General features: G+C 32.9%; 2 protein-coding genes across 2 annotated transcripts; one reads left to right on the forward strand and one right to left on the reverse strand.

Annotated features, from left to right (window-relative positions):
- The first annotated feature begins 277 nt into the window (after positions 1-277).
- Positions 278-4,316, forward strand: LOC139865952 (ERAD-associated E3 ubiquitin-protein ligase component HRD3A). The gene is made up of 6 exons (XM_071854073.1): positions 278-946; positions 1,185-1,676; positions 2,792-3,007; positions 3,178-3,501; positions 3,598-3,840; positions 4,008-4,316. The coding sequence occupies exons 1-6, from the start codon at positions 389-391 to the stop codon at positions 4,215-4,217; spliced, it is 2,043 nt and encodes a 680-aa protein (XP_071710174.1). The 5' UTR covers positions 278-388; the 3' UTR covers positions 4,218-4,316.
- A 707-nt stretch (positions 4,317-5,023) lies between these two features.
- Positions 5,024-16,434, reverse strand: LOC139865951 (probable serine/threonine protein kinase IREH1). Its single transcript, XM_071854072.1, has 18 exons — positions 15,610-16,434; positions 13,465-13,532; positions 13,149-13,331; positions 11,750-13,051; positions 10,697-10,869; positions 10,299-10,545; positions 9,543-9,635; positions 8,942-9,082; positions 8,434-8,526; positions 8,108-8,312; positions 7,926-8,011; positions 7,067-7,155; positions 6,866-6,917; positions 6,702-6,758; positions 6,071-6,244; positions 5,903-5,983; positions 5,378-5,496; positions 5,024-5,310 (listed from the first exon to the last, which is right to left on the reverse strand). Exons 1-17 carry the CDS (start codon positions 16,301-16,303, stop codon positions 5,413-5,415), a joined length of 3,822 nt encoding a protein of 1,273 aa, XP_071710173.1. The 5' UTR covers positions 16,304-16,434; the 3' UTR covers positions 5,024-5,310; positions 5,378-5,412.
- Positions 16,435-27,333: the final 10,899 nt, after the last annotated feature.

A 27,333-nucleotide genomic window follows, 5' to 3' on the forward strand; every position in this document is an offset into this window, starting at 1 on the left:
ATAAAAGGCAGTGTAATTAGAGAAAGACAAGTGTCAAACGTCAATTAAATTAAAGCTTCTTCTGTATATTTGTTTTTAATATTAATATTAATATTATTACTATTAATATATTATATACAATGTTTAATAAAAAATTATGACATCATTAATACTTTTTTATAAAAAATTACAAATGATTTCCACTATGAAAGTTGGACAAGTCAGTTTAATGACATATCTATTAGAATTTATTTATTTACGAGTATTATTATTTATTTATTTCTCGTTTATTAGAATTTATAGATTATAGATTATAGATAGATAGTCACCGGCAATCACTTTCTTCCCGGACATTTGACCTAACTTACTAGATAGATAGATAGATACACAAAATCAATTCACCGGAGCTATGCAAGCTCGCTGGAAACAACCGTACGCCGGCCACCTTATAACACTCATACTCATCACTCTCCTCATCTCCACCACCGTAATCGCCCGGCCGTTCGTTCTCGTTCTCTCACAAGACGATCTCAAAGACGGTCCCGTCGACGACACTTCCGATGATCCAAATTCCGTCGCTGATTGGGACGAATTCGGTGAATCGGATGATAGATCCGACGACGAACTTGATCCTGGTACCTGGCGCCCTATATTTGAACCTGATGAACTCAATTCCGGTGATTCGTTTGAAACTAATCCTAATTTAGAGGAGTATTACTCCAGCGTTAGGAAAATTGTATCCGCCGTCAGCGAGGGAGGTAGGTCGATTGACGATGTTGCGGCGGAGATTGAAGCGGCTGCCGCCACCGGTAACCCTCACGCACAGTCTCTGTTAGGTTTTCTGTATAGTTTTGGTATGTCTAGAGAGCGTAATGGTGCGAAGGCGTTTATGTATCATCATTTTGCTGCTGATTCTGGCAATATGCAATCAAAGTTAGCACTCGCTTATATATATTCTCGCCAAGAGGTAACTATCTATTGATTAGAGATCACAATCACATTTTATCTATTTTGTGTTTATATGTGTGTATATATGCGTATATATGTTTAGTTATGTGTTCGTTTGGGTGGGTGATATATATATATGAATGATTGAGTACACTTGTTTGCAATAATAGAAAGGCAGGTATATTGTATGCTGAACTAGCTGAAGCTGCTGTTTTGTGTTTGTTTGTCATTAAATGATTGCATTCAATTGTTTGCAGTTATATGAAAAGGCGGTGGTTTTGTATGCGGAACTAGCTGAAGCTGCTGTTAATAGTTTTTTGATTTCGAAAGATTCTCCGGTGATCGAACCAGTTAGGATTCATAACGGAGCAGAGGAGAACAAAGAGGCTTTAAGGAAATCTAGAGGGGAGGAAGATGAGGATTTCCAGATTTTGGAATATCAGGCACAGAAAGGAAACAGTGTAGCTATGTATAAGATTGGGATATTTTACTATTTTGGGTTACGGGGAGTTAGGCGTGATCATGCTAAGGCATTGTCGTGGTTTTCGAAGGCTGTGGACAAGGGTGAACCGAGGTCTATGGAACTTCTTGGGGAAATCTATGCACGAGGTGCTGGAGTCAAACGAAATTACACGAAGGCTCTTGAATGGTTAACCCTAGCATCTAAACAGCAACTTTATTCTGCTTATAATGGAATGGGATATTTGTATGTCAAGGGTTACGGAGTAGAACAAAAGAACTACACTAAAGTAAGTTCACTGAACCTTATTCTGTTCTGATTCCTGTGTAGGTTTACTTGGGTTTGTTGCATGTATTATAGTTGCTTTTCTTTTGGCCATTGAGTTTGTCGTTTCTTTCGTTTGCTTGAGTGACTTTGTAACATGCCCTTATCAATTTCTGATGTGTCAGCTGTAGCCACCTAATATTAGGGTAGCAGGCTTGCTACTATTGTATAGTAAATTAGTAATAAATAATTTTTTTCTTATTCCTAATGTGTTCTATCTGTATTCTTCACCAATACATATTAGTATATACACATTATAGCTGTTACTATGTTATGGCTGTTGGATCAAAAATACAAAAACTGTTAAGATAGCTATGTCGCAACATAGTATTGCACATTCTTTATGGAAACGAGATATAGTGTGAATAATTTTGATACTACACAGTGCTTTCTAAATACAAGATTTACATGGATATTGTTTTCGATGTGTTGTAAACCAGTTCAACTGATAATGCTTGTCAAAAAGTGTTACACAGTTTCTAAATATCTTTCACAATGTGTAGAATTTACAGCAATTACATCTATAAAACTGACCCATCATTTTTTTTTTTTTTGCATTCATTTTATATATTCAAATGACTTTCGTTTTAGATCATAATCCTGAGGGGTGAGTAGATTTGGTTGATATAGTGTGTTTATGATTTTTGATGATTAGTAATGTTCACATTGCTCCCCACCCCACACTCACCCTTTCTCACATCACGTGGATAAAAAACCTTTTGCTTGTGTAAATAGGATATACCTGTTTAGATTAGTCTACCATAGACAAACCTGTTACGTATTATTACAGAAACTTCTTATACTTAAGCTCTGATATTCTTCAAACTTTGATGCTATTAAAATAGTAAATAAGCAGGACCGATTTGTAAGATGGGTATTATTGTCAAAAGAATCATATTTGCTGTGAATTTAAGAAGTATGAAGTTTGACTTCCGATATAGGAATTGAAGACTTACTTATGCAACAATATTATAATTTTGTCTTTCTTTATCCTTTGTTTTATGTCTTTTTGCTATTTATCATATATATATAATATTTGTTTAACTGGTGTTGTTTTTCTATTTATTATTTTGATTGCAGGCAAAAGAATACTTTGAGAAGGCTGCTGATAATGAGGAAGCTGGTGGCCACTATAACTTGGGTGTTATGCATCTTAAAGGAATTGGAGTCAAGAAAGATGTGAAGTTAGCTTGCAAGTATTTCATAGTAGCAGCCAACGCTGGTCAACCAAAAGCTTTTTACCAATTAGCGAAGATGTTTCACACCGGTATTGGCTTAAAGAAGAATCTTCCAATGGTACGCATTTGTCATGATAAACCTGACTTTGCTATAGACTAATTATTAACTTGTTTCCCGTTGGTGATTATACATTGTGGATCATTGTGTATGAAGTTTGTTATGTTTTTGAGCTCAAAATTACATTACATCTATTAATAATCTTTGTTTATAATGACAATTGTTTTCAGGCAACTTCGTTGTATAAACTAGTTGCAGAGCGGGGCCCATGGAGTTCCTTATCTAGATGGGCGTTAGAGTCTTACTTAAAAGGAGAAGTGGGAAAGGCTTTTTTACTATACTCAAGGATGGCAGAGTTAGGATACGAGGTAGCTCAAAGTAATGCTGCATGGATTCTCGATAAATATGGTGAATCGAGCATGTGCATGGGTGAATCGGGGTTATGCACGGATGCTGAGAGGCATCAACGTGCACATTCTTTATGGTGGCAAGCATCTGAGCAGGGTAATGAACATGCTGCTTTGCTAATTGGAGACGCCTACTATTATGGCCGGGTATGTATGTTTGCATCAGTCTAATTGTATATATAATTATAACAATTAGATATGATTGGTGTTGACTTGTATTAATTTGTGTGTGGGTGTGTATAGGGAACTGAGCGAGATTATGATCGTGCAGCAGATGCTTACATGCATGCGAAATCCCAGTCCAATGCGCAAGCTATGTTCAACTTGGGATACATGCATGAGCATGGGCAAGGACTTCCTTTGGATCTTCATCTTGCCAAACGTTACTATGATCAAGCCCTAGAAATTGACGTGGCTGCAAAGTTGCCCGTAATGCTAGCGCTTGCTAGCTTATGGGTACGTAGAAACTACGCCAACAGTTTCTTGGTGAGTCTCTTTTTGCATCTTGAATTAGCAAATATAAATTTTGAGGATATGTCAAACAGCTATTTTTACTATTTTGATCAATATGTTCATATCACACACAAAGGAGAAAAGAGGAGTTCAACAAAAATTCTCTAATGGATTATTTTATGTATGTATAATTGTTACAGGTTGATATGATAGATTCGTTACCGGGTTTTTTCCCGAAGGTGGATGAATGGATAAAAAATGTCATATTGGAGGAAGGAAACGCAACTATTCTTACCCTTTTCATCTGCCTGTTGACTGTTCTTTACCTACGTGAGCGGCGGCAACGTCGGGTAGCAGTTCCTGCTGCTGCTGGGGAATTAGCTCCTCCCCATAATAACATTGTTAATTAAGTTATATTTTGTAAAAAAAAAAAAAAAAAAACATGTTTTTTTGCTCATAGTATTGTTCATTGACTGGTTTGATAGCAAGTAAAGCACATTTTACCAACAGATGCTTAGATTGATACATCAAGCGAGAATATGTGTTATCATTTTCTATATAGTATTGTAGGTAGTAATGCATTTTATATTTATATTTAATCGAGACTTACATAGATAGCTACCAAGAGCATACAATTTTGTTACGTGTGTGTGCTTCATTTTTTAAATGTCTGTCAGCACAGTTGTGGGGTTGTGTATACATCTGCGGTCCCACTAGTATTATAAGTTTATAACCATAACAAATAGATGGACTAGTGTTCAGTGGGCGTCAGTTAGTGCCACATGAGATTCCGTCAAAAGTGATGCCCCGTTATTTGTGTCGGTGGGCGTCAGTTAGTGCCACGAGATGCCACATAAGTGACGGAAAAAAAAGTGAAGCCTCAATAGAAATGGTGTGAGATGTTCAAGGCATGATAGAAAAAATAATAATAATAAAATAAAAAAAACATTAACACAAGACTTGTTTTGCATCGAACTTTAAAAATTTTCAACAAGACATGATGGCAAAAAAAAAAAAAAAAAAAAAAAAAAAATATCTGATAACACTAACACAAGACTTGTTTTGCATAGAAATTTAGGATGTGCCGACGAGGTACAACTTTCATGTTAATGTTGCCAAGCACAGAAAATAATGGTTCATATGAAAGGATTACAGTCGTACAAATAATGTTAGGCTTAATATACTTGTGATGCAAACATGTCAATATATTTATATCCAAAAGGGTATTATCTACCCATTGTATCTGTTAAATGCGTTAGATATATCTCAAGTTGATATTTTTAGCCCATGCGTTCTAACTCTGAGAGTTATAAATGATAATATTCCATTATAGAACAGCGTCTTTAATATTTACAAACAAGAAAAACCTCACAAAATAATGTGACTTCTATTTCTTAACTCAAAATAATTTGAAACTAGCTTTCAGTTGAACCCAAAAGACTCACCATGTTGGTCAGAGACATGCTAAACCAATGCTCCTTTGACCATTTAAGTTACTTTGATCTGTTAGAAACCCAACATTTCGTTAGTTTTGAGCCAAAAGTGAAAAAAAATGGATAAATGAACTTACATTTACAGCTTTAATCGACATGGATATCATCATAATTATATACTGGGTTTGGTCAGCTGATCATCTTTCAATCCTTTCGTCAGTAAATCATAATTGATAGAAGCGAGCTGAGACAGATTCTGGAGCAACAAATTGAGATATGTGTTAATATGCTCACCAACACAAAATAAAAGCTGATAGCAAAAAAAAGAAAAACAAAAAAGAAAAGAATGGAGAAAAACAAAACAAACATATAGAAGCAACAAGAGATATATACTTTAATGATCTTGAAATCATGAGAAAGAGTACTTGCGATAAAAAAAATCCAGTATAAACAGATATTTATATATCTAACATCAATAAGAAGGATCTATCACTCGATTAGTAAAGTTCATATGTTTTGTTTATCGTATTAAACTTATTAATTTAATTAAACTAATAAAACATGTTTTGTAGGACAATCCAGAATATTGTTTGACCCATTACATAACCTATACACCCCGTCAAATTTTAGTAAGCTGATAAAGTCCTCATGTAACGGGGTACCTTGAAGGAGAAATTACTAAAAGAGTAGTTGTTGACACAAGAAGACGATCCAGTTTCAGCACCACCTCCATACTCATCAACCTGTCAGCAAATGTCATCAGGAAACAAAAGAATTAAAGCCAAATGACCAGTTAATCTGGTTAATGTCGACGTAATAGAGTTACTGACCACTTCATCATGGCGAAAACTTCGGCAACTACTGCTACCACTCATGCTACCATCGTCAATAGAATCCTCTGATTCACTTGCTGGGTATCCATGTTCCTCGGAGGTGTTCCATGTGTAACGACTAGTGAAATAACTCGTGTCTAATGCACTCTCGAAAGATGGAACAAATGCAGCCTGAAAATTATTAACTTGTCGTAAGAAACATATGCAGATGTACACAACTAGAGGCGGCAAATGTGTGGATTCAACAAGTTGGGTAAAATATCAGAAAATGTTTGAGTAAAGATAGTGAGCATTTTTTAGGGTCTAAATGAGCTTCGTGATTGGTTGACCGAAAACACTCTTTGTCAAACAGTCTATACTATAGTTTTATAACTAAATGTTTCCGTGTCAGTTAACGAAATTAACAAATAAGCAATTTCAAATAAAAATATTTAGGGCCTTTCAGGAAAAAAAAAATAAAAAATATTTAGGAGTTTTATGCATCACGAAACTTTCAATCCATTCGTCATGTTTCCTTCTAAGGTATTTTATATTCACCCTTTAGAGACATTACATAACCCGTATTGCCTCATTCATAAGTAAATGGTTCAAAGTTGCCACCTTTATATTCAATATAAGTAGTTCTCACCTTTTGTCGTGCAAGCGTATCCCAGTTGATATCCCTGAAAAATGGGTGCTGCTTGACCTACATAACAGTGGTATACCAAATTATCTGGCATCTTCTTCATTCCAATCATAGGCGTCAATACGATACAAAAATAAACAATAATAATAAAAAAAATTCAAGAATACCTCAGTTGTTCCCCTAGCACCAAGTCTCTGGTTTGGATCTTCAGTTAATAATCTGTAAAGTGGTTGAACATATAAACAAGTATTTACAATAACAATCATCAGTTGTGTTTATCTACCTACACAGAAACAAAGTAGTTTGTTCATTTTGCATTAAGCTATACTGATAGTTGAGCAGGCTAGAAGTTACATAGTTTCACTTACTGATCAATTAGGTCTGCTGCTTCTGGGCTCATTTCATCAGGTACCATTGGCCAGGGTATATTACGATTAAGAATATTATCAAATATTGTCTGAACCAATAATAAAAATAACAAAACAAGTAAAGCAACAACATTAGAGTACAATAAAAAAAGGTTACTTGTATAACATGTGTGTATAGAAAACTAACAAGATAAACACGATCAAAAATGAAAAACCAAAGATTCCAATCTCCTAAAAGATGCTCCGCTAGCAGTTGTTACATTAAGGGAAAAAGGAAAGAAATCTGAGCCCTGGTATTATTGTAAATACTTATAAAAAACATGCAGTGACATTTTTGTAAATACGTCCAAAAATCATTTTTCCAGAACGTTAACATTCACACCACAATGAATATTACTGATTTTGAATTTAATATTCAATAATTGGTGCTATAACCCACATAAACAATTCATCAAGGAAGACTAAACATTAAAAGCATCGATGAAGTAAACATCCATCACGAACCATCTTAACTTTGCCAATACAAATGTAAAAAAAAAAGTGAAATTTAATAATGTTGATCAAAGTTATTAACATGAGTATTAAATTTTTTTTCAAAATCATTACTCAAACTTGTTTCAATTTATTAAAAAGCCTTGAGACACCTTATATCTTTTTGTTACAATAAGTCGATGTATAAGTCTTGAAATAAATCATAATAGTTAATATGATATCTTTTATTCGTTACTAATGTAATTCTATTAGTTTGTTTATTTATTTAAAGTTAAATTGAGTTTGAGAAAAAAATCCCTAAATACCCACTAATACTAGAACTACCTATGGACACAGATTGAGTATTAGTAAACGCATGGTAATAAACCTGAGGATGCTCGGCATTGAATGGAGGAATACCAACAATCAGCTCAAATAGTATCACACCAACTGACCACCAATCCGCAGACGTACCTAAAAAAGACGTAACAAATAACTAAATAGCAAACTTCCTACTTTATTCAAATTATAATGTTCTATAAATAATCTAATAGCAAATTGCCAACAAACCATGTCCAGTTCCCAAAAGAATCTCGGGTGCCAAATAGTCAGGTGTACCCACAGCAGATCGCTTTTTACGCCGTTCGTCCTGATTTTCAGATATAGATGATTGAGATTCATGTTCGCCCAGTAATGATGTGCCACTAACTGCTGGGCCAGACAAATCATCTGTACTATTAATCAGCCCAACTTTGGAGAGCCCAAAATCAGTCAACTGCAAACCGAGGAAAGAATGATGTGCAGTAAGCAATAAATGAACAATAACCATTATACAATCGATCATTGTCATGTTGACAGTCTTACAAAAATTACAAGAAAGGAACATACATACATACCTTAATGTGACCATCATGTGCAATTAACAAATTATCCGGTTTTAAGTCACGGTGAACCACACGTAAAGAATGTAGATATTCCAAGGCAAGCACCTGCATAAAGTATATGGCATAATAAATGACCAAAGTAGAGGCATTTGTATCCATATCCATACATATATGCATTGATTCATGTTATGCTTTATCTCTAATGGGCTGGACATAAAATGGTTAACTATGAAAGATACGTGTCAAATGGGTCGACGGTCATCCGAAGTGTGTCTTTAAATCATCCAGCTGATTGATTATTTTATTTAAAACGAAAGTGTTGATTATTAGAGTAATCATATCACTTTGGTAATCATATTTGACACCCTACCTATGTCAAAAAATGATATTTGTGGACCAATCCTTACCACAAATGACTTATTTTGACCTGTAACCCAACTCGCCAACCTTTATATTTTTTGATGCACTAATACCCAAGATATCAACACACGTTACACGGTTCGACCGAATCAAAACGTACCACTTCAGCAATATATACACGGGCAACATCTTCATCTAGGCAGCCTAGATTTCTCAACAAAGAGTACAGATCACCACCATTCAAATATTCCATAACAAGGTATAGGTTCTCCCGACAAGTAAAAGAATAGAAGAAGCGAACCTGAAAATAAATATAATGTTCATGAAGAAGGATACACTCATAAATATATCATGTAAAATTGTGAAGTACTTGCACAATGCGCTGGAATTATATTTGTAAAAGATGGTGTTAGTTTATGGTGGTGGGTTATAAAGCTTTTCGTACACCTGCGTTTGAAAGTCAACATATGTCATATTCGTATTGAAGTGGTGAGTGTTGAAACATTGGTTGGAGACAAGATGAATTCAGAGTCACCATTATTGTTGAGAGTGTTCTAATTATATAAAATGGTGAGTTCTTGATAAGAATTTTCGATGTTGTTAGCAATGAAGGCATACCATTAGTATCTATAGTTAACACTATGCTTGTACGAGTTAAAGAATAGTTAATTCTGATCTTCAGAATGGAAGTAAGAAATAAATAAACAAGCTTTGTAAGAGTTAAAGATAAAGATATGTATGTTGCATGATAGAATTCTCACCACAAAAGGATTTCGAACTGATATCAAAATATCACGCTCAGCTAATATACTCTCGACAGCATTTTTACGAATCATGTCAGCCTTTTTTAGGACCTGCAAAGGAATACATAAAGTTGTTTTAGTAGATAGTTATAATAAAAGACGAAGAATCCATAATATTACATGTTCCAATTTCAATCCATTTACTGGGTTGATTCGGGTATGTTTTATATCTAACAAGTCAAATGGGTAAATACTATCATATAATTAAAAAGAAACAGGTTGAACATGTCAAAAGCTGCCCATAGTGCAACTTTAATGCATAATATCACCTTTAATTATTTCTTTGATGATCAAATATAAATGATATAATATATTCTCGTAATTGTATGTAACACACCAATGATTAAATAGAAATTATATACGTGGACAAAAAGTGTTCGAGGTCAAATGAGCATGTACAACGATAAGCCTTTTTGACCCATAACCAAACCCTCCCACTTTGCCGCCTCTACATGGATATTATATAATCTTTCTTTCTTTTCCATTTTGAAAGCAAAAGAAACTGGCATAATCTATATAGCAATTTCAGATATCTTCTTTTGTATTATTGGTAAACAATAACTGAAACAACTCCTATATTTTGGAAGAACATCTAAAATCTTAATAAAGTATATAAACATACAACTCCACAATGAACGTGAACTATTGTTGGCACAAAAGAACCAGAAGATATTAATCCTGAGACATATAAGCAGCAATACGGTTTCAATGTACCTTGATAGCAAAGAGATCCCCTGTAGTTCTCTTTTTTGCCAAAAAGACCCGACCAAATGCTCCACGACTAATTGGTTTTATGATCTCAAAGTCATCTATAGAGGTCCGATCCTTCCCTGAATGCACTGGACTGGTTCTAAGGCTACGTACAACATCATCTTCGAGTGGAGCATCTTCATCAATGACAGTACTTGTGATATCAAGTTTTTCATAATCAACCAGCTCACATAGCTGCAAATACTTCTCCCTAGAGGGATAAACTATTATGTATGAATAATGAAAATTAACATTTCCTAGTTTTTATTTTATTTTCAGACTATTCAGGTGTTTAATTATTATCTAAATGATAACATTACTTTCTTTAAATATCTATATGGAATATAATAGATAAATCTTACCGAATTAGCTTCTCTACTCGTGCTCCAAACGTCTCAACAGTGAGAGCATTAAATTTTCTGCGGTCAGTGACAACTTTCAAGTCTTCAAGACAAGTTAGCAAATAAGATAGAGATCGATCATCGTCTAAAGGTGTATTTGCAGCACATCTAGCAATATCAGCAAGTTCATTCATCTACATTTCAAAAGATCGTCGTCATGAAAATGTCAGTCTTCTATCAAGCAAATAATCCATTTATCCTAGACACTTTTTTTAGACATTCTTACACATGCATCACATGTAAAATAAAACAACTACGGTCATAATTTTATTTAAATTATAGAGAACTACCATCATAGTTTCAGAGTTATAGTGTTAGTTCTGTTAGCAAGGGAAGCACATCAGCATGTCCTATCAAGCTAGAGGTGTCGCTCATGTCAGAAATTTGTGATTTAAGGGGTGTTTGGCTTTGCGCTTAAAAAGATAATAATTTGATAATTACATTTTCAAATTTCGTAATAATTAAATAATAGTGTTTGGCTAGTTAATCTATAGAATCAATGAATTGCGATTTGAGAGACTCAAAACGTGAAAATGAAAGCAAAACGTGATAATCAAATTTTCTCTTTCAACCTATTATTTCCCTCCCTTGTTAAGTTAGAAAATAATCTGATTTACCAAACACCTGAAAACTTATTGTTTGATTATTGCGGTATCAAATAGCATAATCAAATCCAAACACTATTAATTTATAACACATTTTGCTACAGCTAATTATACGATTCTAATTATCTAAAACGCATAATCAAACACTGAAATGCAAATCCAAACACCCCTTTAGTAGACTTTAATGTTTTAGGAGCCAGGACCGTGTCTATTTAAGTCTGGTTTTCCTTAGATGTGTTTTCTCAATTTTATACATGACAATTATAAATTATTTCGCCCGATTTAACAAATCAAGATGAGATCCTCTTCCAAGCCACGATGAAGATGCATTTAATATACTAGATAGCACAAAAGTAAGACATTATTATCAACAATAAATAACTAGAAAACAAATATTACAGGAAACTACCTGTGGAAGGTCATCATGTTCTGAGTAAGCTCCCCTTCCTGCCAACAACACTTCTATTTGACTAGTCCTTGGGGTCAACAATGGCGACCTGGGGGTGATGCTACCAGCAGACGAAGTTGTCATTCCTTGATCAGATTTGGGACCAAAACGTGTTTTGTATGGCATCGATGGAAGACCTTTCATTTCATCCATAAACATCGAGTTTTCACCATCGGGTAAACAATCAAGCATGTCCTCTGATCCTCTTCGAGACCAGTCACTGAGTTTTGGAGATATGAGTTCAGATTCCTCAGTAACACTTGAATTTGATACTTTAGCGGCATCGGGGCTACCATCAGCTTGCTGCAAATCCTTCTGCGAAAAGGACTCCATTAACTTCTCAAGAGTTTCAGATATCCTAACCAACCGTTCATCCACACGAAGACCTTTTTGATCACAACGATCGGCAATTGCACAAATTCTAGAATGATCTTCCAACTGTATCGTGGGAACCTCTTCTTCACATATACGACAAATTATAGATATTTCATCTACGTAGTTCGATTGATCTCCCCACCCCCATGAAGCTTTATGCTGATGCTTAGCGGTGGATTGTGCATGTGAATCTTTAGCAGGTGTTGGTGAAGCTACTTTCTTTTCATTCAGCATCTTTAAAGCATTATCAGGCTTGTTATCGCTTGGTTCGATTGATTTCCCTACGGGGGATGGCAGTTTTTTCCATGACGACATACGGTTTCGGCCAGTAGGAGAGTCCAAATCCTTGTCAGTTTCTACAGGAGCCTCGTTTTTCTTCCAATCCATGCCATGCAGGCCGTGTTGTTCCTGACTGTAATATTTTCTTGACGATGGTGGCTTTGAGGTTCTAGAAGCACTCGAGATATCATCCTGTCTTATGCTTGAAGGATTACTTTTATCTAAAGAAAGCAGAGATTGCCGAAGCTGAAGAACGAGTTCATCTTCAGCCAATCCACTTTCTTTATGGAACTGCAACAATCTTGTACATCTGGTGAGTATGAAAAGCATACGGGTATGAAGTTGTTTTAAAATGCCCATTGGAAGTTCTTGACGCCGATCGTCTAATTCTTGAACAATGCCTTCACATTGAAGCCAAAACTCTCCAGGGGTTGTCATTGCACACCTTTGAGCCAAAACCAGTAGATCCTCTATAGTTTCCTGCGATTCGGGTTGACTTTCTGCATCCTTTTCAAGAATGCCAAGCAGATCGGCAGCAAACATATGCAAATCAGTGTCAACTTCTTCTTTTGCTTTGTCAAACTTAGCTCTTATAGTCACCAAAACTTCCTGATTATAGTGAAACAGCAAAAAATGATAAGAATATAGAAGAAAGGAATGCGCAAGTGTCCACCTCAACATTCATTCAAAGAAAATATTTGTTAACCTCTAAGTTATTTAAACCGCGAGGCTTCCAAAATGGGTAAGGCCGTACGCCTTTTGAGTTCAGTTCATGGGAAAAACTTTTGATATCATTAGGATATCTCTTTCTAGGTGCACTCGTAACCCTCAGTATAGCTTGAAAGCGAGGTGATTCAGATTCCTTTGGGTTTTCACAATCATATGGTGTCTACAAAACAAGAAACACAATTTTGATTACAGATAATAAAGAACTAAACTTGCTACAACTAGCAACATCACTATGATGTGAATTAATAAACTAGTAATAAAACTGTCACAACAGCTTCATCGCAACAACATACTTTCATTTCCGGAGTACAAATTTCAGAACTCCTCAAGCCTCCAGAGAATCCCCTTATATTTGAATGCCCTATCAAGGTAGTGGAGAAACCGAAATTGTTACAAAAATCAATCAAATTTGAGAGCATTTACGCCATAAAACTGAAGTCCGTAGAGTGTTAATAATCACTACTTTGAGATGTGTTCATTCAATATCTTCAAATGTTTTATTTTGATTGAGTTCCAGCTTGAACTATAAGCAAACTAAGTAACTAGCATTTACCTTGATTTAAAGCAACGTAATAAACTCCTATAGACTGTTAAACAAGCTGAAAAGTCGCTATATTACAACATTAGATGCTTTCACTACTTGTCAACTCAATTTAATCTGAAAGCTAAACCAACAAAGGTCTAATCTTCCATATAGGAAAAGCCATAGCACAGTGACTCTATAGCAAGTAAGAACCCCATAAGTTTATATGAATAAAGGCGAATAACTAAAGAAAAAATAATTGAGTATATACATTGAAAATGTTTTACAGATGTCACAACAGAACATTTAGAGTGCTTTGCGAACAGGAAACCCAACTAAGTTCATACCTACAGAGATTGTGTAAGGTCATTGTGACAACAAAAACCTGAGCATCATTAATACAGCAGCCATTCATAGAAATTATATCCATTTTGGCCAGTTGTAAAGATCCTATAAAGATTCACCAGACAGCCCGGGATCTAATAGTTCACGTTTGTGTTTTATAATTTTCTATGATCAGGTATAAGATACACAAATATTTAACATAAGCTAGCTTTTAATGTGGGACTTCGAGATGTCCAACGTACAGTTCCTAAATCAATGCATATAAAACATAGAGCCATAGTTATCATCATTTATGTATTGGAAAATGTTTATCTTTTCCTTCAAGTTATCATCTAGGATAGGATTCTTATACAAAAAATTTAGTTGCTAGGGTTTTAGTTAATTGAAATAAGAGTGATTCACTTAAAGTCCTGTTTTAGTGCATCCTTTTAGGGTTTATTAAATTGAATTTCCTGTCTTCTTTATTTAAGTAGTTTTTTCTAGTCACAAACATCAAGACATCGTGAAGTAATTATGTATTGAATGAGTTAGTAGCACGATACCTTGTATTGTCCACATGCATCAAGAGTATTTAAATTATCTGTTGAACTTGTTTTGATGATGGATGAAGAATGAAGACTAAACACTTTAAAGAGCTTAAGGTCAGGTTATATAGAACATATCTTAAATGAGTACTAGAGGAGGACAACCAGGGCATAACGTGACACGATTAAATTAATAAAATATCACTAGAGCTTAACATCAATTCTCCTAATTGTCTTCAACATTTGTGATCCTATACCCAACTTGTAGTATTTCTAAACCTTCTTTATAGTTTTATTAGACACATATGATGTAGCATAGGAGATACTAAATAGTGAGTAATTTTGGCAGCAACTAACTTCACATCAGTTTAAATACGGTAAAAGCTGATATATTTCTAGGTAACAGATTCAATTTATTAGATACCCACTGAGCTTACCAACAACTCTCCAAAAATAAAAATTCAATTCTTGTCATTCTATAACTAACTCCATAACTAACTGACTGAATTCTAGAAACCTCTGTAAAAGCTTAACAGGCACTTCAACGTTCTTAACTTTCAAATCCTTATCCTAACTTGGAAGGAAACAAAAAAAAAGAATTTTTAAGCTAATCCATGATTAAGATATGTTATATGGTTGTACATTAGCAAGGAGAATTGCATATCCTAAACTCACTTTTCAAAACGCTAACTTCATTAGTGATGAATTGAAACTGCTTGTCTACATGGCACAACATTTCATTACCAAGCAGAGCACTTCATTTACTATGGAAAGCTACATAAGCAAAAGTGCATGAGCTACACAATCCAAGAAATGATGTCTTAAAGTCATCTTCAAATTACCTTATAATTCAAATGTTCACTTTCTACTCCACAGGGCTAACCATTTCATGTAATTTCTGCTGTTATAACACCTAACATTATACGGTCCTACTCTCATTTGTAATCAACCTAACATTCGCAAATTCTAAATCGGAAAACATACAATTTCATAATACATATAACTCAGTCAGGAATCCAGATGCATAATGGTACATGATATCATACCAGCTTCAGAAGAAGATTCTCCAGTATGTAATCTTGACTGGCCTAACGGATTAGGAGTATGATCCCTTGCCTGTAACTTTTCAGTAAACATACTATCCAAACTGGCATCATCATTTTCCACATTATAAGTCTTAGTACTCTTCTTATCACTACTGTCACCTATTTTCGATTTCGACAGATTACTAGCACCAAGTGAAGACACTTTTCTATTACCTTTACCTTTATCATTAACACTACTATTATTGTTATTAGGATTAGGATTATTACTACTACTGTTATTAAATCCAAAAAAGCTTTCTTGTGGCAAAGGTCCAGATCTCGTTTTGATTCGATTTAACCCTAACGACGACGCTAAAATTGGGGAAACCGTTGCCGGACCATCGACCGGAGTTTTTCTGATCAAATTAAACGATCCTGACGCTGATTCCGTAACCGAACTCGTGATTTGAGCATTTGTTTCAGGATCCTTATTACTCCGGCTGTGGAATTTTGAAATTGAAGGTGAAATTGAGCCATCTTTGACTTGAATTTGACGAACCGGCGGTTGATGATCGGTTTTTTTCTTATTATCGGATTTGATCGGCGAACTGGAATTAGAACCGGTGGATTTAGGACTACTGGATTTGGATCCGTCAGGGCTTGAATTGTCGGTTGATGATTTCTTTGAATAGAAGAATCTGCCTTTGAACACCATTGTTGTTAATGTGAGTTGTTATTATTATCATCTAGGGTTTTGTTTTGTTTAAAGGTGGATTATGAGTACAGTAGTAGCTTAGTAGCAGTTATTACAAAATGCATGTATCAGTATGGGTGTTTTGGGTTGGATAGCCTTCCACCTCTCGTTTCTATTTCGATGTGTTTAATATTATCATAAATAATCATGATTTAGTTATACACTATTTGGTCACTAACCTAGGTTTTCATAAACACTGGTTGGTGGTGAATTAGTTAAGGTCTAATGTGGAGGTCATGAGTTGAAATTCATGAAGGTTAAAAAATTAGCGTGGCTACTGAAGTTGACCTGCGATGGATATGGACTACTCGCAAAACGGGTAGTCGCTTTGGAACTAGTCGCTCATCGCTTTTTTGGTCGGGATATCGCTCCGTTTTCTCTTTTCGGCATCGGCTCACAAGCGGTGAGTGATTATACAATGTGTCGGTCGTCGTGGTGGTTTTGTTGTTCAAAATGATAGTTCATTTCAAACTTATTTTGAAACATTTATTTCTTTATTCTTACTTACGGTTTGTTCTAGTATTTTGTGCAGGTATCCTGCTGAAATTGCATGCTATGAAGATAGCTGTGAGTAGCAGTTGGATAGTTGCAGATTCACTTCAGTTTAATTTATTATTAATTTATGTTTACTGCTAAAGTTGATGAAAAGAAGATTTCTGTGTTAATTCTTTCAACAATGCAAGTAGAGGGACTAAAGCTGTCATTTTGGAAAGTTGGGCTCAAGAGGGTATATAACCCTAATCATCTCACAGATTAGGGTTACGATCACATTTTCTTCTGCACTTTGTTGGCTTCTTCTCTCATTCGTTTAAGCATATTTCTCCAGATTCAATCCTTGTTATTTTTCTCTTTATTGTGTGATTTGTTGATCATTCCACATCTTGTGGCTTGATTGTGAGGCGTGTTTGATTCCTGTATTTGCTCTATTCAAATACAGTTGATATTGTTTGAGTGATTAGGGTTGTAATCTTGTTTCTGGATTGATTCTTGTGTATAATCGTTACAGATTGTGTAATTGTGGTTGAATAATTGTTGGTTTTCATAATTTTACATGGTATCAGAGCGGGTTCGCTCTTGATTTTGGATCGATTGTGTTCTAGGGTTTGTTCGTGATCTGATATTTGTAGCCGTTGTTTAAAGGCTTCTCGAAGATTAAGAGAATTTGTTTTAGGTTCGATTGACATCCTGTGGATTGTGGCTGGTGACAAAGATTGAAACCCTAATTTTTCAAAATTAGGGTTAGGGTTTATGCCTATCAATTGAAGTCTTCCGCTGATTGATTCTTTCTTTTCTCTGGTTTATCTTGATCTTCAAAGGGGAGTCTCGCGTTTATTCATATTATTTGGCTTTATTTATTGCTTTATTGTTTCTTATTTGTGTATTGTTGATTATTTGTGTTAACAATTGATTGATTGATTAATCACTGTGCCCAACTCTTGATCCAAGTTCCTTGAAACTTGTGAAAACCTGATCAAGCACATGTTAGATTAATTAGTCAACTAGTTGTTTCTGTTGCTTTTCTTGTTGCTTTTCTATCTGTCTGATTGTTTGTGTTTAAGATGGGTGATAGTACTTCTGCTACACAGATTAATAAGTTGGATTTTAGTGATCCACTTTATCTTCATTCTAATTATACAACTGGAACACCAATAATATCTGTCAAACTAAAAGGCACAGAAAATTATAATATCTGGAGTAGATCTATGAAATTGGCTTTATCTACTAAGAATAAAATTGGCTTTATTAATGGAACTGTGCTTAGAAGTCAAACAGATGATATTCTTGCTTCTCAATGGGACAGATGCAATTCGGTTGTACTGTCCTGGATTCTTGGGTCTGTAACAGAAGACCTGTATTGTGGTCAAATTTTTTCTTCTAATGCAACTGATGTATGGAATGAGATTAAAGAAACCTATGATAAAATAGATACTTCTATCATTTATAACTTACATCATCAAATTAATACTCTAAAACAGAATGATAACTCACTTTCTGAATATTATCATAAGCTTAATACCTTGTGGAAATAATATGATGCTATGGTGTCCTCACCAATCTGTACATGTGGTGCAACTGCCTGCACATGTGCTGCAGTTACATCACATAAAGAACACACAAAGATGATGAACTTAATGCAGTTTTTAATGGGCTTAAGTGATGAATATTCTATTGTTAGAAGTAATATTTTACTTAGGGATGCTGTTATGGATGTAAAAGAAGCATATGCTTTAATTTCTAGGGATGAATCTTATAAAGGAATCTCATCTGATAAAACTGTTAAAACTCAAACTAGTGCTTTTGTTACTCAAGCTAATAACACTTTCAATGTCACACCCCCAAAATGGACCAGGGGTAATTGTGACCAATCATATCATAACACAGTTGTATAAACGAGAACGGCTCTATATGAGACTTTTTAAATAAAACCTTTGTTAATAAAACAGCGGGAGCAGTAATAAATGTTTACATTATTATTAAAATGTAAAATAAATGTTTATGAACTAAAATATAATATGCGATGTGGACTCCATGCAAGCATCAAATCTATCATCACAAAGTTGCAAACAGCTAGCTCAATCATCACCTGAGACAAAACATGCTTAAAGTGTCAACCAAAAAGGTTGAGTGAAATTCACAGGTTTATAAATAATATCCAAAGTTTTAGACCACAAGATTTAGTTTAAAGTTGATCAATATAGATATATCAATCTAAAAGTGTTGTTGCAGTTTGTAATATCGCTACTAAACAAGTTTACCCTATGACACCTTGTGTCGTGGAATCATTATTATGTAACCAAAGACCAGCGGTCAAATAGTTAGAGACGTTACTCTCAATAGGCCTACTCACAATAATTAAGTTTGCATTTATACGTAGCAATTAACGATATTACGGTAGGGATTTAGCATGAATCAAAGCAAGACATCATAGTTAACAGTTGAGTACTTGTGTCTAAGCGTAAAACAGTTTAAAAGCAAGCATGTGTCTTACCCCAAAAGTTATAAAAACAGTTATGAAACAGTAAAAAGTGGGGCTATGAAGTTCACCTTAGTAGCAAGTAAGTTATTCCACGCAAAGAAGAATGAACGGAGTAAGTGATCGGAGATCTTAACCTAGAGATATAATCTTTGATTAGTTAATGTCTAACAGACATAAAGTTTGTTTATTAATATAGCAACTATATTAACAGTGACGGTTTTCGAGAAAAGTTCCTATTTCTCAAAAGTTTCTATTTTTGGAAACCTACTATTTATGGAAAGCTTCCACTTATAGTAAGCTTCTAGTTTAAGAATGTTCGGGTTATAATCCTCAACAAAGACGTTGTACAATCTCGCCCAAACTTCATTGCTAACATGCAAGTCACTTGAATGATCTATTGTTACCGAGTGGCCCAGGATCTCTTGACCAGAATCTAAGTCTTGGCATTCGAGATCCACAAGCGTCCCATAATGGTAACAAGGATCACCCTATGCCACAAATAGCAGTGAGGTTTGTATAAAGTGCACGTTATCTTTTAATTATAACCTTCACGTTATAGGTGTATACACACAACGAATTATTAATGTACTTAATAATTATATATGTGATAATATAACCTAAGTATTATTTAATATTTAGTTATACCTTAGTATGTCTTATATATATTAAATATAATTACCTTTAAATAAATACCTAAATTACTTCAAAGATAATAGTGTTTTATTAATCAAACATTATCCAAAAATGTCTAAATACTTAATTAAATATCTAAAAATTATATACATAATTTTTATAGTCTTAGTTAATCATATAAATCAGTAAAAAAATTTAAAAAACATTTTTTATTATATTTTGTATTTATTTTTGTTTTTACCCTTAATTTATTCATAAAAATGTTTAATTCTACATAATTACTAAATAAACTCAAACAATTATTTTTATAATTTTTATAAGTTTCTATCAGTCTAATAACCTTAGAAAAAAATATTTTTATTATTTTATATTTATTCTTAATTTACCTTCGAATTACATAATAATAGAGTTTAATTATATAATAATTACCAATTCGACCCAAGTAATTATTTTATAATTTTTTTTCAGATCTATATAAGTTTTATAAACTCAAAAAAATTATATATATTTTATTTTTGGTTAAAAATATTTATTACGAATTTTACATTGTTTTTACGTTTAAATACTACATAATTCGTATTTAATTATAAATAATTTTCCATAAATTATAAAAATTATTTTTATACATCATAATACTTATAATACTAATTATAACATATAAACATAATTTATATATATTAATTTTGAATTTATAAATAATATAAAAAAAATAAAAGTAATTCGATAAAAAAATATAGAAAATACCTCAAGTAGATTCCCAAGTTTGTGAGAGAGTTTTTCCAAAGATTTGATACAAGTTTTTATGATATGGAAGTGGGTATTTATAGGGAAAAAAATGGTTGGTGAAAAGAAAAAATATAAATAAAATAAAGATGCCAATTTTGACCCAAAAAAAAGAAAACATGTTAAAAATGTTTTTAATATGTTTTGTCTTTAAAAATATTTAGTCAAAATTCATGGGCTCATTATTTAATTTATAAAAAAAACTTATTTCTTTTTTTTATAAGCTAAAAATATAAATAATGATTAAAATAACTTATCATTTAATTAATAATTATGTTACATATAGTTTTATATATAATACACATTAATATCAATATTAACTAAAGTTATTTTATATAATTAGTATAAACTTTAGTTAACAAAACGTATCGACAAAAAAATAAATATTTAATCAACGTCGAATTTAATCATATATTAAGTATGGATAACAACCCTAGGGGCAAATTAGTCAATTCAAGTATGGAAATGTGAGGGTTGTTATAGTACCTACCCGTTAAAGAAATTTCGTCCCGAAATTTGACAGAGACGTCATGGTTGACAATAAGTATGTTTTCATGACGGATATGAGTTGGAAAATAGAGTTTTATCACTATAGAGTAATAAAACAATTCGATTACGTGAAGAGTATGAGTAAAGCTATCGTAAAAAAGTGAAATGAGGAAAATAAATGTTCGTCTTAACTTTTGACATAGCTAAAGTTGATTTTCGGAATTCAAGGGACTTAAAGAAATCTTCATAATCTTTATAAGATTTGATTCTCCGGTAATTAAGGAATTTTGAGATTTTTTTGATTAAATGCGGTGAATTACCTCGATTGCTATGTTTGGAATTTTGCTATAAATTAGCTTCTTCCGTCTCATTATCTTCATCACTTCTATACTTTCTTCCTCAATTCATACTTTTAAAAGATTTGTTAATATGCTCAATCCCGTATTGATCCTTGTTATTATATTGACCATATATACAGTCATTCTTCTTTTTCATTTACCACCAGAGGAATTTGTTTTCTTCTACTATTCCCTTGGGGTTATAATATTTTTAATTCTCCCGTGTCTTTACGTTGCAATACGTATTGATATACACGGTTTGTAATTTCCATGTTGTTATCGGGCTTTATATTTTCCCTTATATGTCGGAGCTCCGTGCTTTTGTTTTTCCTTCCCGACTTCAAGTCAAGCGAATAATGGTCCAGAATTCGTAGGTATGAAGTTTCGAATGATCATAATATACAAAGCAGAAAGGAAAGGTAATAGCACGATTTGATTTGTCAAATTACCAGAATATCCGGAAAAGACCGAATCATCAAGAAAAATATTTTCTTGATATGTTTAGAGGTTAAATATGATGAAAGGGTTATGTAACATGGTTCATGATGAGGGTATGATCTGTGAACCTTTATCACGTCCCATTAGAAACTCAGCATGACTTACTGTAATATAATCACGTTGGCCCGACGTCATTATATTATACTAACTCATGCTTCAATTCCCAACACTTCTTCAGAATTCATTCATAATTTATACTTAGGTTTTACAGAAGTTTCCAATATAATGTAATACAGATAGCACGAAGAGGTATATAATTTCAGACGAGAATATTTATGAAAATATGTTCAAAAATATCGAAGATATTTATGATGATATTTTGGAATTTCTAAGTTCGAAAGTTGATGAAAAAAAATTTTCCGCAAGCTTTTAACATGACTTCGGAGCAAGATATTCTCTAAAGATTTCATCGGATCCAGAATTACCTGGATTCTTTGAATATAGGGTTTGGTCCTTGTATTTGTCCTTGGTCTCCTTCATGGTTAGCTCAATCCGTTTTTCAGTTCCAAATCTGAGCTTTTTCAATACGTCATTCTTTATCATCAAACTTTTGGCCATTAAGACCATCTATAGCTTTTGCTGCTTCGTCAGCATTCTCAAGGTTAACGAATCTGAATCATTGATTATCAATCCGAGGTGTTTTCAAGAATTTTGAATTTGAAGTGTTTAAGCGTAGGATGTAACCATCAACGGTTCTAATTTCGGTGGTTTGACATGATAATTCATCACAGAATACGAATGAATATATATATATATGAATTTAGTAATCTTTAGGAAGATAACACCTGCTAAAGCTTTACTTGGATTCTGATATGTCAAAATCAGAATATGTAATTGAATTTGTATGAAAATGGTTGTTCTTTAGTGAACGAATACATATATCTTGTGAACGTAAGTAGTATAGTTACTGATTATTGAATCAGAATTGAAGAATGTACAATGCAACATATTAATGTGAGATATAAATATTTCTCGGGTATTACCTACCCGTTAAAATATTTTCACAATTAACAGTTTGTACAAAAGAACTTTAATTACAATCTTTATGGAGATATACGTTCATATATGTATTCTTCAAATATAATATAGATTTAATGAGTTAATATAATATTAAACTCATTTAATTTGCGGTTGGAACGAGAATAAATAATCTTCAAAGCTTGAGAGATTACATAATCATCGCGGAATATTTCTTTAATGGAGTTATGAATCAATACTTAATCGTTCATTGTTATTGATATACCTCGGTATATGATGTTGGTGCTCGTGGAATTCTTGTGAAATTCACAAGACATGAATAATATTTTCTAAAAAGTTTCGAGTACATCGAAAATGGAAGTGTAAAATCAAACATGTATTTGAATAATACACTTGATTTATTATGGAATGGAGTTTATTGTGCTGAAGTAGTGATTAACGATTGTTAAGTCATTAACGAAGGATATACATCATAGCATATTGGTGATATGAATTAACCAAGTAGTACACACTAGTTAAGATTCACACGTAATAGCTTAGTATGAAAAGATTTATTATTGTTCCAAACCATATATATATAAAGTATACATATATAATTCTTCAGAAAGAATGAGTCAATACATCTTAACTCATTATTACTAATATTCCTTGGTATCTATGGGCGTATGATGTCGATGTTTGAGGTACTGATTATGATGTTGAGACGTGGGATGTTGTTGTTGTTGGTGAATCTGATGCTGTTGGTGGTGATGCTGATGGTACTGGTGGTGCTGGTTATGCTGCTGCTGGTGCTCGTAGGTTTTGCACCATATTTTCTAAAGCCACTACTCGAGCGCGAAGCTCGTTGACTTCTTCTATTATTCCGGGATGATTGACAGTTCGGACAAGGGGATGAATAAGATCTAGAATTTTAGATATTATATACTCGTGACAAGATATCCTGGAAATGAGGGTGAAAATGGTATTCCGGATTGGTTCGCCAGTAAGTGCTACAGGTTCTTCGCCAATAGGGCAATGTGGTGGGTGAAAAGGATCACCTTCTTCACTTCTCCATTGATTAAGTAGACTACGAACCCATCCCCAATTCATCCAAAATAGACGATGGCTAATTGGTTCGTTTGTTCCAGTTACGCTGCCATTGGAGCTCGAGGAGTTCGAGGAATCAAGTGAGAAATCCATCTTATGTGATTGGAATTAGGGTTTTTGATACGAGTGGGTGTTGAATACTGAATGATATATTCGTCCCCTTGAATACGTATATGTAGCAAAAAGATTTCCCTAATTTACAGAGGAAATTTAGGAAAAGTGTTAGACAAAGTTTATTGGGATATATATGATAAGATATGATTTGTCTATACTCCATTTATGCAATAATTGCAGTATGACGTGTCTAGATTAAAAATGATAAGTATGTAATCAGATAATGATTAAAGACTTTCAATTCGTAATGGCCTATTCAGGTCTAGGGGCTTGAGCTATAGGATCCTTTAAATCGCTAATCCAAACCCTTCCATTCTAGAGTTTCGTAGACGCCATCCGTCAAGAAAATTCAATGATAAAAAATAACGAGAAATCAAAGATTTAAAAGTAATGAATATGAGTAGTGATGACATTGTAATGTCTTTGAGATTCTCGATAACTCAATGACATTTTTCAGTTCGCAAACCGATGCATGAAGGCATAAAGCATATAGGTACGTGATATAACAAGGAGGTTATATACGTCTGAGTATGAATAGTAACAAATATAGGAGTTTCAAAAATCATGAATAATATTTCATGTAATACATATGTAATACACAAAACCATGATAGATGACATAGGAATGTCAAGAACGGTGTCGCATTTAAATGTGGTGGCGGAATTGAATAGTCCTTAGGAGAATGAGCAGAGTTCTTAGATTGGCTCGACATTCTAAGATAAGTAAAGTTTCTAAAGTATAGTGTAGCATTTAACAGTTAAAGTCAACAATTAAAAGCACTATAGTCAAGGAAAGTTGTAGTCCTACATTGCTAAGGTACCTAATTGTATAAGGCACACTTAAAATACAATCCTGGTTCTCTACAACAGCCTGCTCTGATACCAATCTGTCACACCCCCAAAATGGACCAGGGATAATTGTGACCAATCATATCATAACACAGTTGTATAAACGAGAACGACTCTATATGAGACTTTTTAAATAATACTTTTGTTAATAAAACAGCGGAAGCAGTAATAAATGTTTACATTATTATTAAAATGTAAAATAAATGTTTATGAACTAAAATATAATATGCGTTGTGGACTCCATGCAAGCATCAAATCTATCATCACAAAGTTGCAAACAGCTAGCTCAATCATCACCTGAGACAAACCATGCTTAAAGTGTCAACCAAAAAGGTTGAGTGAAATTCACAGGTTTATAAATAATATTCAAAGTTTTAGACCACAAGATTTAGTTTAAAGTTGATCAATATAGATATATCAATCTAAAAGTGTTGCTGCAGTTTGTAATATCGCTACTAAACAAGTTTACCCTATGACACCTTGTACTGTCAGTGTCGTGGAATCATTATTATGTAACCAAAGACCAGCAGTCAAATAGTTAGAGACGTTACTCTCAATAGGCCTACTCACAATAATTAAGTTTGCATTTATACGTAGCAATTAACGATATTACAGTAGGGATTTAGCATGAATCAAAGCAAGACAACATAGTTAACAGTTGAGTACTTGTGTCTAAGCATAAAACAGTTTAAAATCAAGTATGTGTCTCACCCCAAAAGTTATAAAAAAAGTTATGAAACAGTAAAAAGTGGGGCTATGAAGTTCACCTTAGTAGCAAGTAAGTTACTCCACGCAAAGAAGAATGAACGGAGTAAGTGATCGGAGATCTTAACCTAGAGATATAATCTTTGATTAGTTAATGTCTAACAGACATAAAGTTTGTTTATTAATATAGCAACTATATTAACAGTGACGGTTTTCGAGAAAAGTTCCAATTTCTCAAAAGTTTCTATTTTTGGAAACCTACTATTTATGGAAAGCTTCCACTTATAGTAAGCTTCTAGTTTAAGAATGTTCGGGTTATAATCCTCAACAAAGACGTTGTACAATCTCGCCCAAACTTCATTGCTAACATGCAAGTCACTTGAATGATCTATTGTTACCGAGTGGCCCAGGATCTCTTGACCAGAATCTAAGTCTTGGCATTCGAGATCCACAAGCGTCTCATAATGGTAACAAGGATCATCCTAGGCCACAAGTAGCGGTGAGGTTTGTATAAAGTGCACGTTATCTTTTAATTATAACATTCACGTTATAGGTGTATACACACAACGAATTATTAATGTACTTAACAATTATATATGTGATAATATAACCTAAGTATTATTTAATATTTAGTTATACCTTAGTATGTCTTATATATATTAAATATAATTACCTTTAAATAAATACCTAAATTACTTCAAAGATAATAGTGTTTTATTAATCAAAAATTATTCAAAAATGTCTAAATACTTAATTAAATATCTAAAAATTATATACATAATTTTTATAGTCTTAGTTAGTCATATAAATCAGTAAAAAAATTTAAGAAAACATTTTTATTATATTTTGTATTTATTTTTGTTTTTACCCTTAATTTATTCACAAAACAAGTTTAATTCTGCATAATTACTAAATAAACCCAAACAATTATTTTTATAATTTTTATAAATTTCTATCAGTCTAATAACCTGTAGAAAAAAATATTTAAAAAAATATTTTTATTATTTTATATTTATTCTTAATTTACCTTCGAATTACATAATAATAGAGTTTAATTATATAATAATTTCCAATTCGACCCAAGTAATTATTTTTATAATTTTTTTAGATCTATATAAGTTTTATAAACTCAAAAAAATTATATATATTTTATTTTTGGCTAAAAATATTTATTACAAATTTTACATTGTTTTTATGTTTAAATACTACATAATTCGTATTTAATTATAGATAATATTCCATAAATTATAAAAATTATTTTTATACATCATAATACTTATAATACTAATTATAACACATAAACATAATTTATATATATTAATTTCAAATTTATAAAGAATATAAAAAAAATAAAAGCAATTCGATAAAAAAATATAAAAAATACCCCCAGTAGTTTCTCATGTTTGTGAGAGAGTTTTTCCAAAGATTTGATACAAGTTTTTATGAAATAGAAGTGGGTATTTATAGGAAAAAAATAGTTGGTGAAAAGAAAAAATATAAATAAAATAAAGGTGCCAATTTTGACAAAAAAAAAAAAGAAAA

Source organism: Rutidosis leptorrhynchoides, chromosome 9 (assembly GCF_046630445.1).
Source record: "Rutidosis leptorrhynchoides isolate AG116_Rl617_1_P2 chromosome 9, CSIRO_AGI_Rlap_v1, whole genome shotgun sequence".
In the NCBI taxonomy this organism is placed as follows: domain Eukaryota; kingdom Viridiplantae; phylum Streptophyta; class Magnoliopsida; order Asterales; family Asteraceae; genus Rutidosis; species Rutidosis leptorrhynchoides.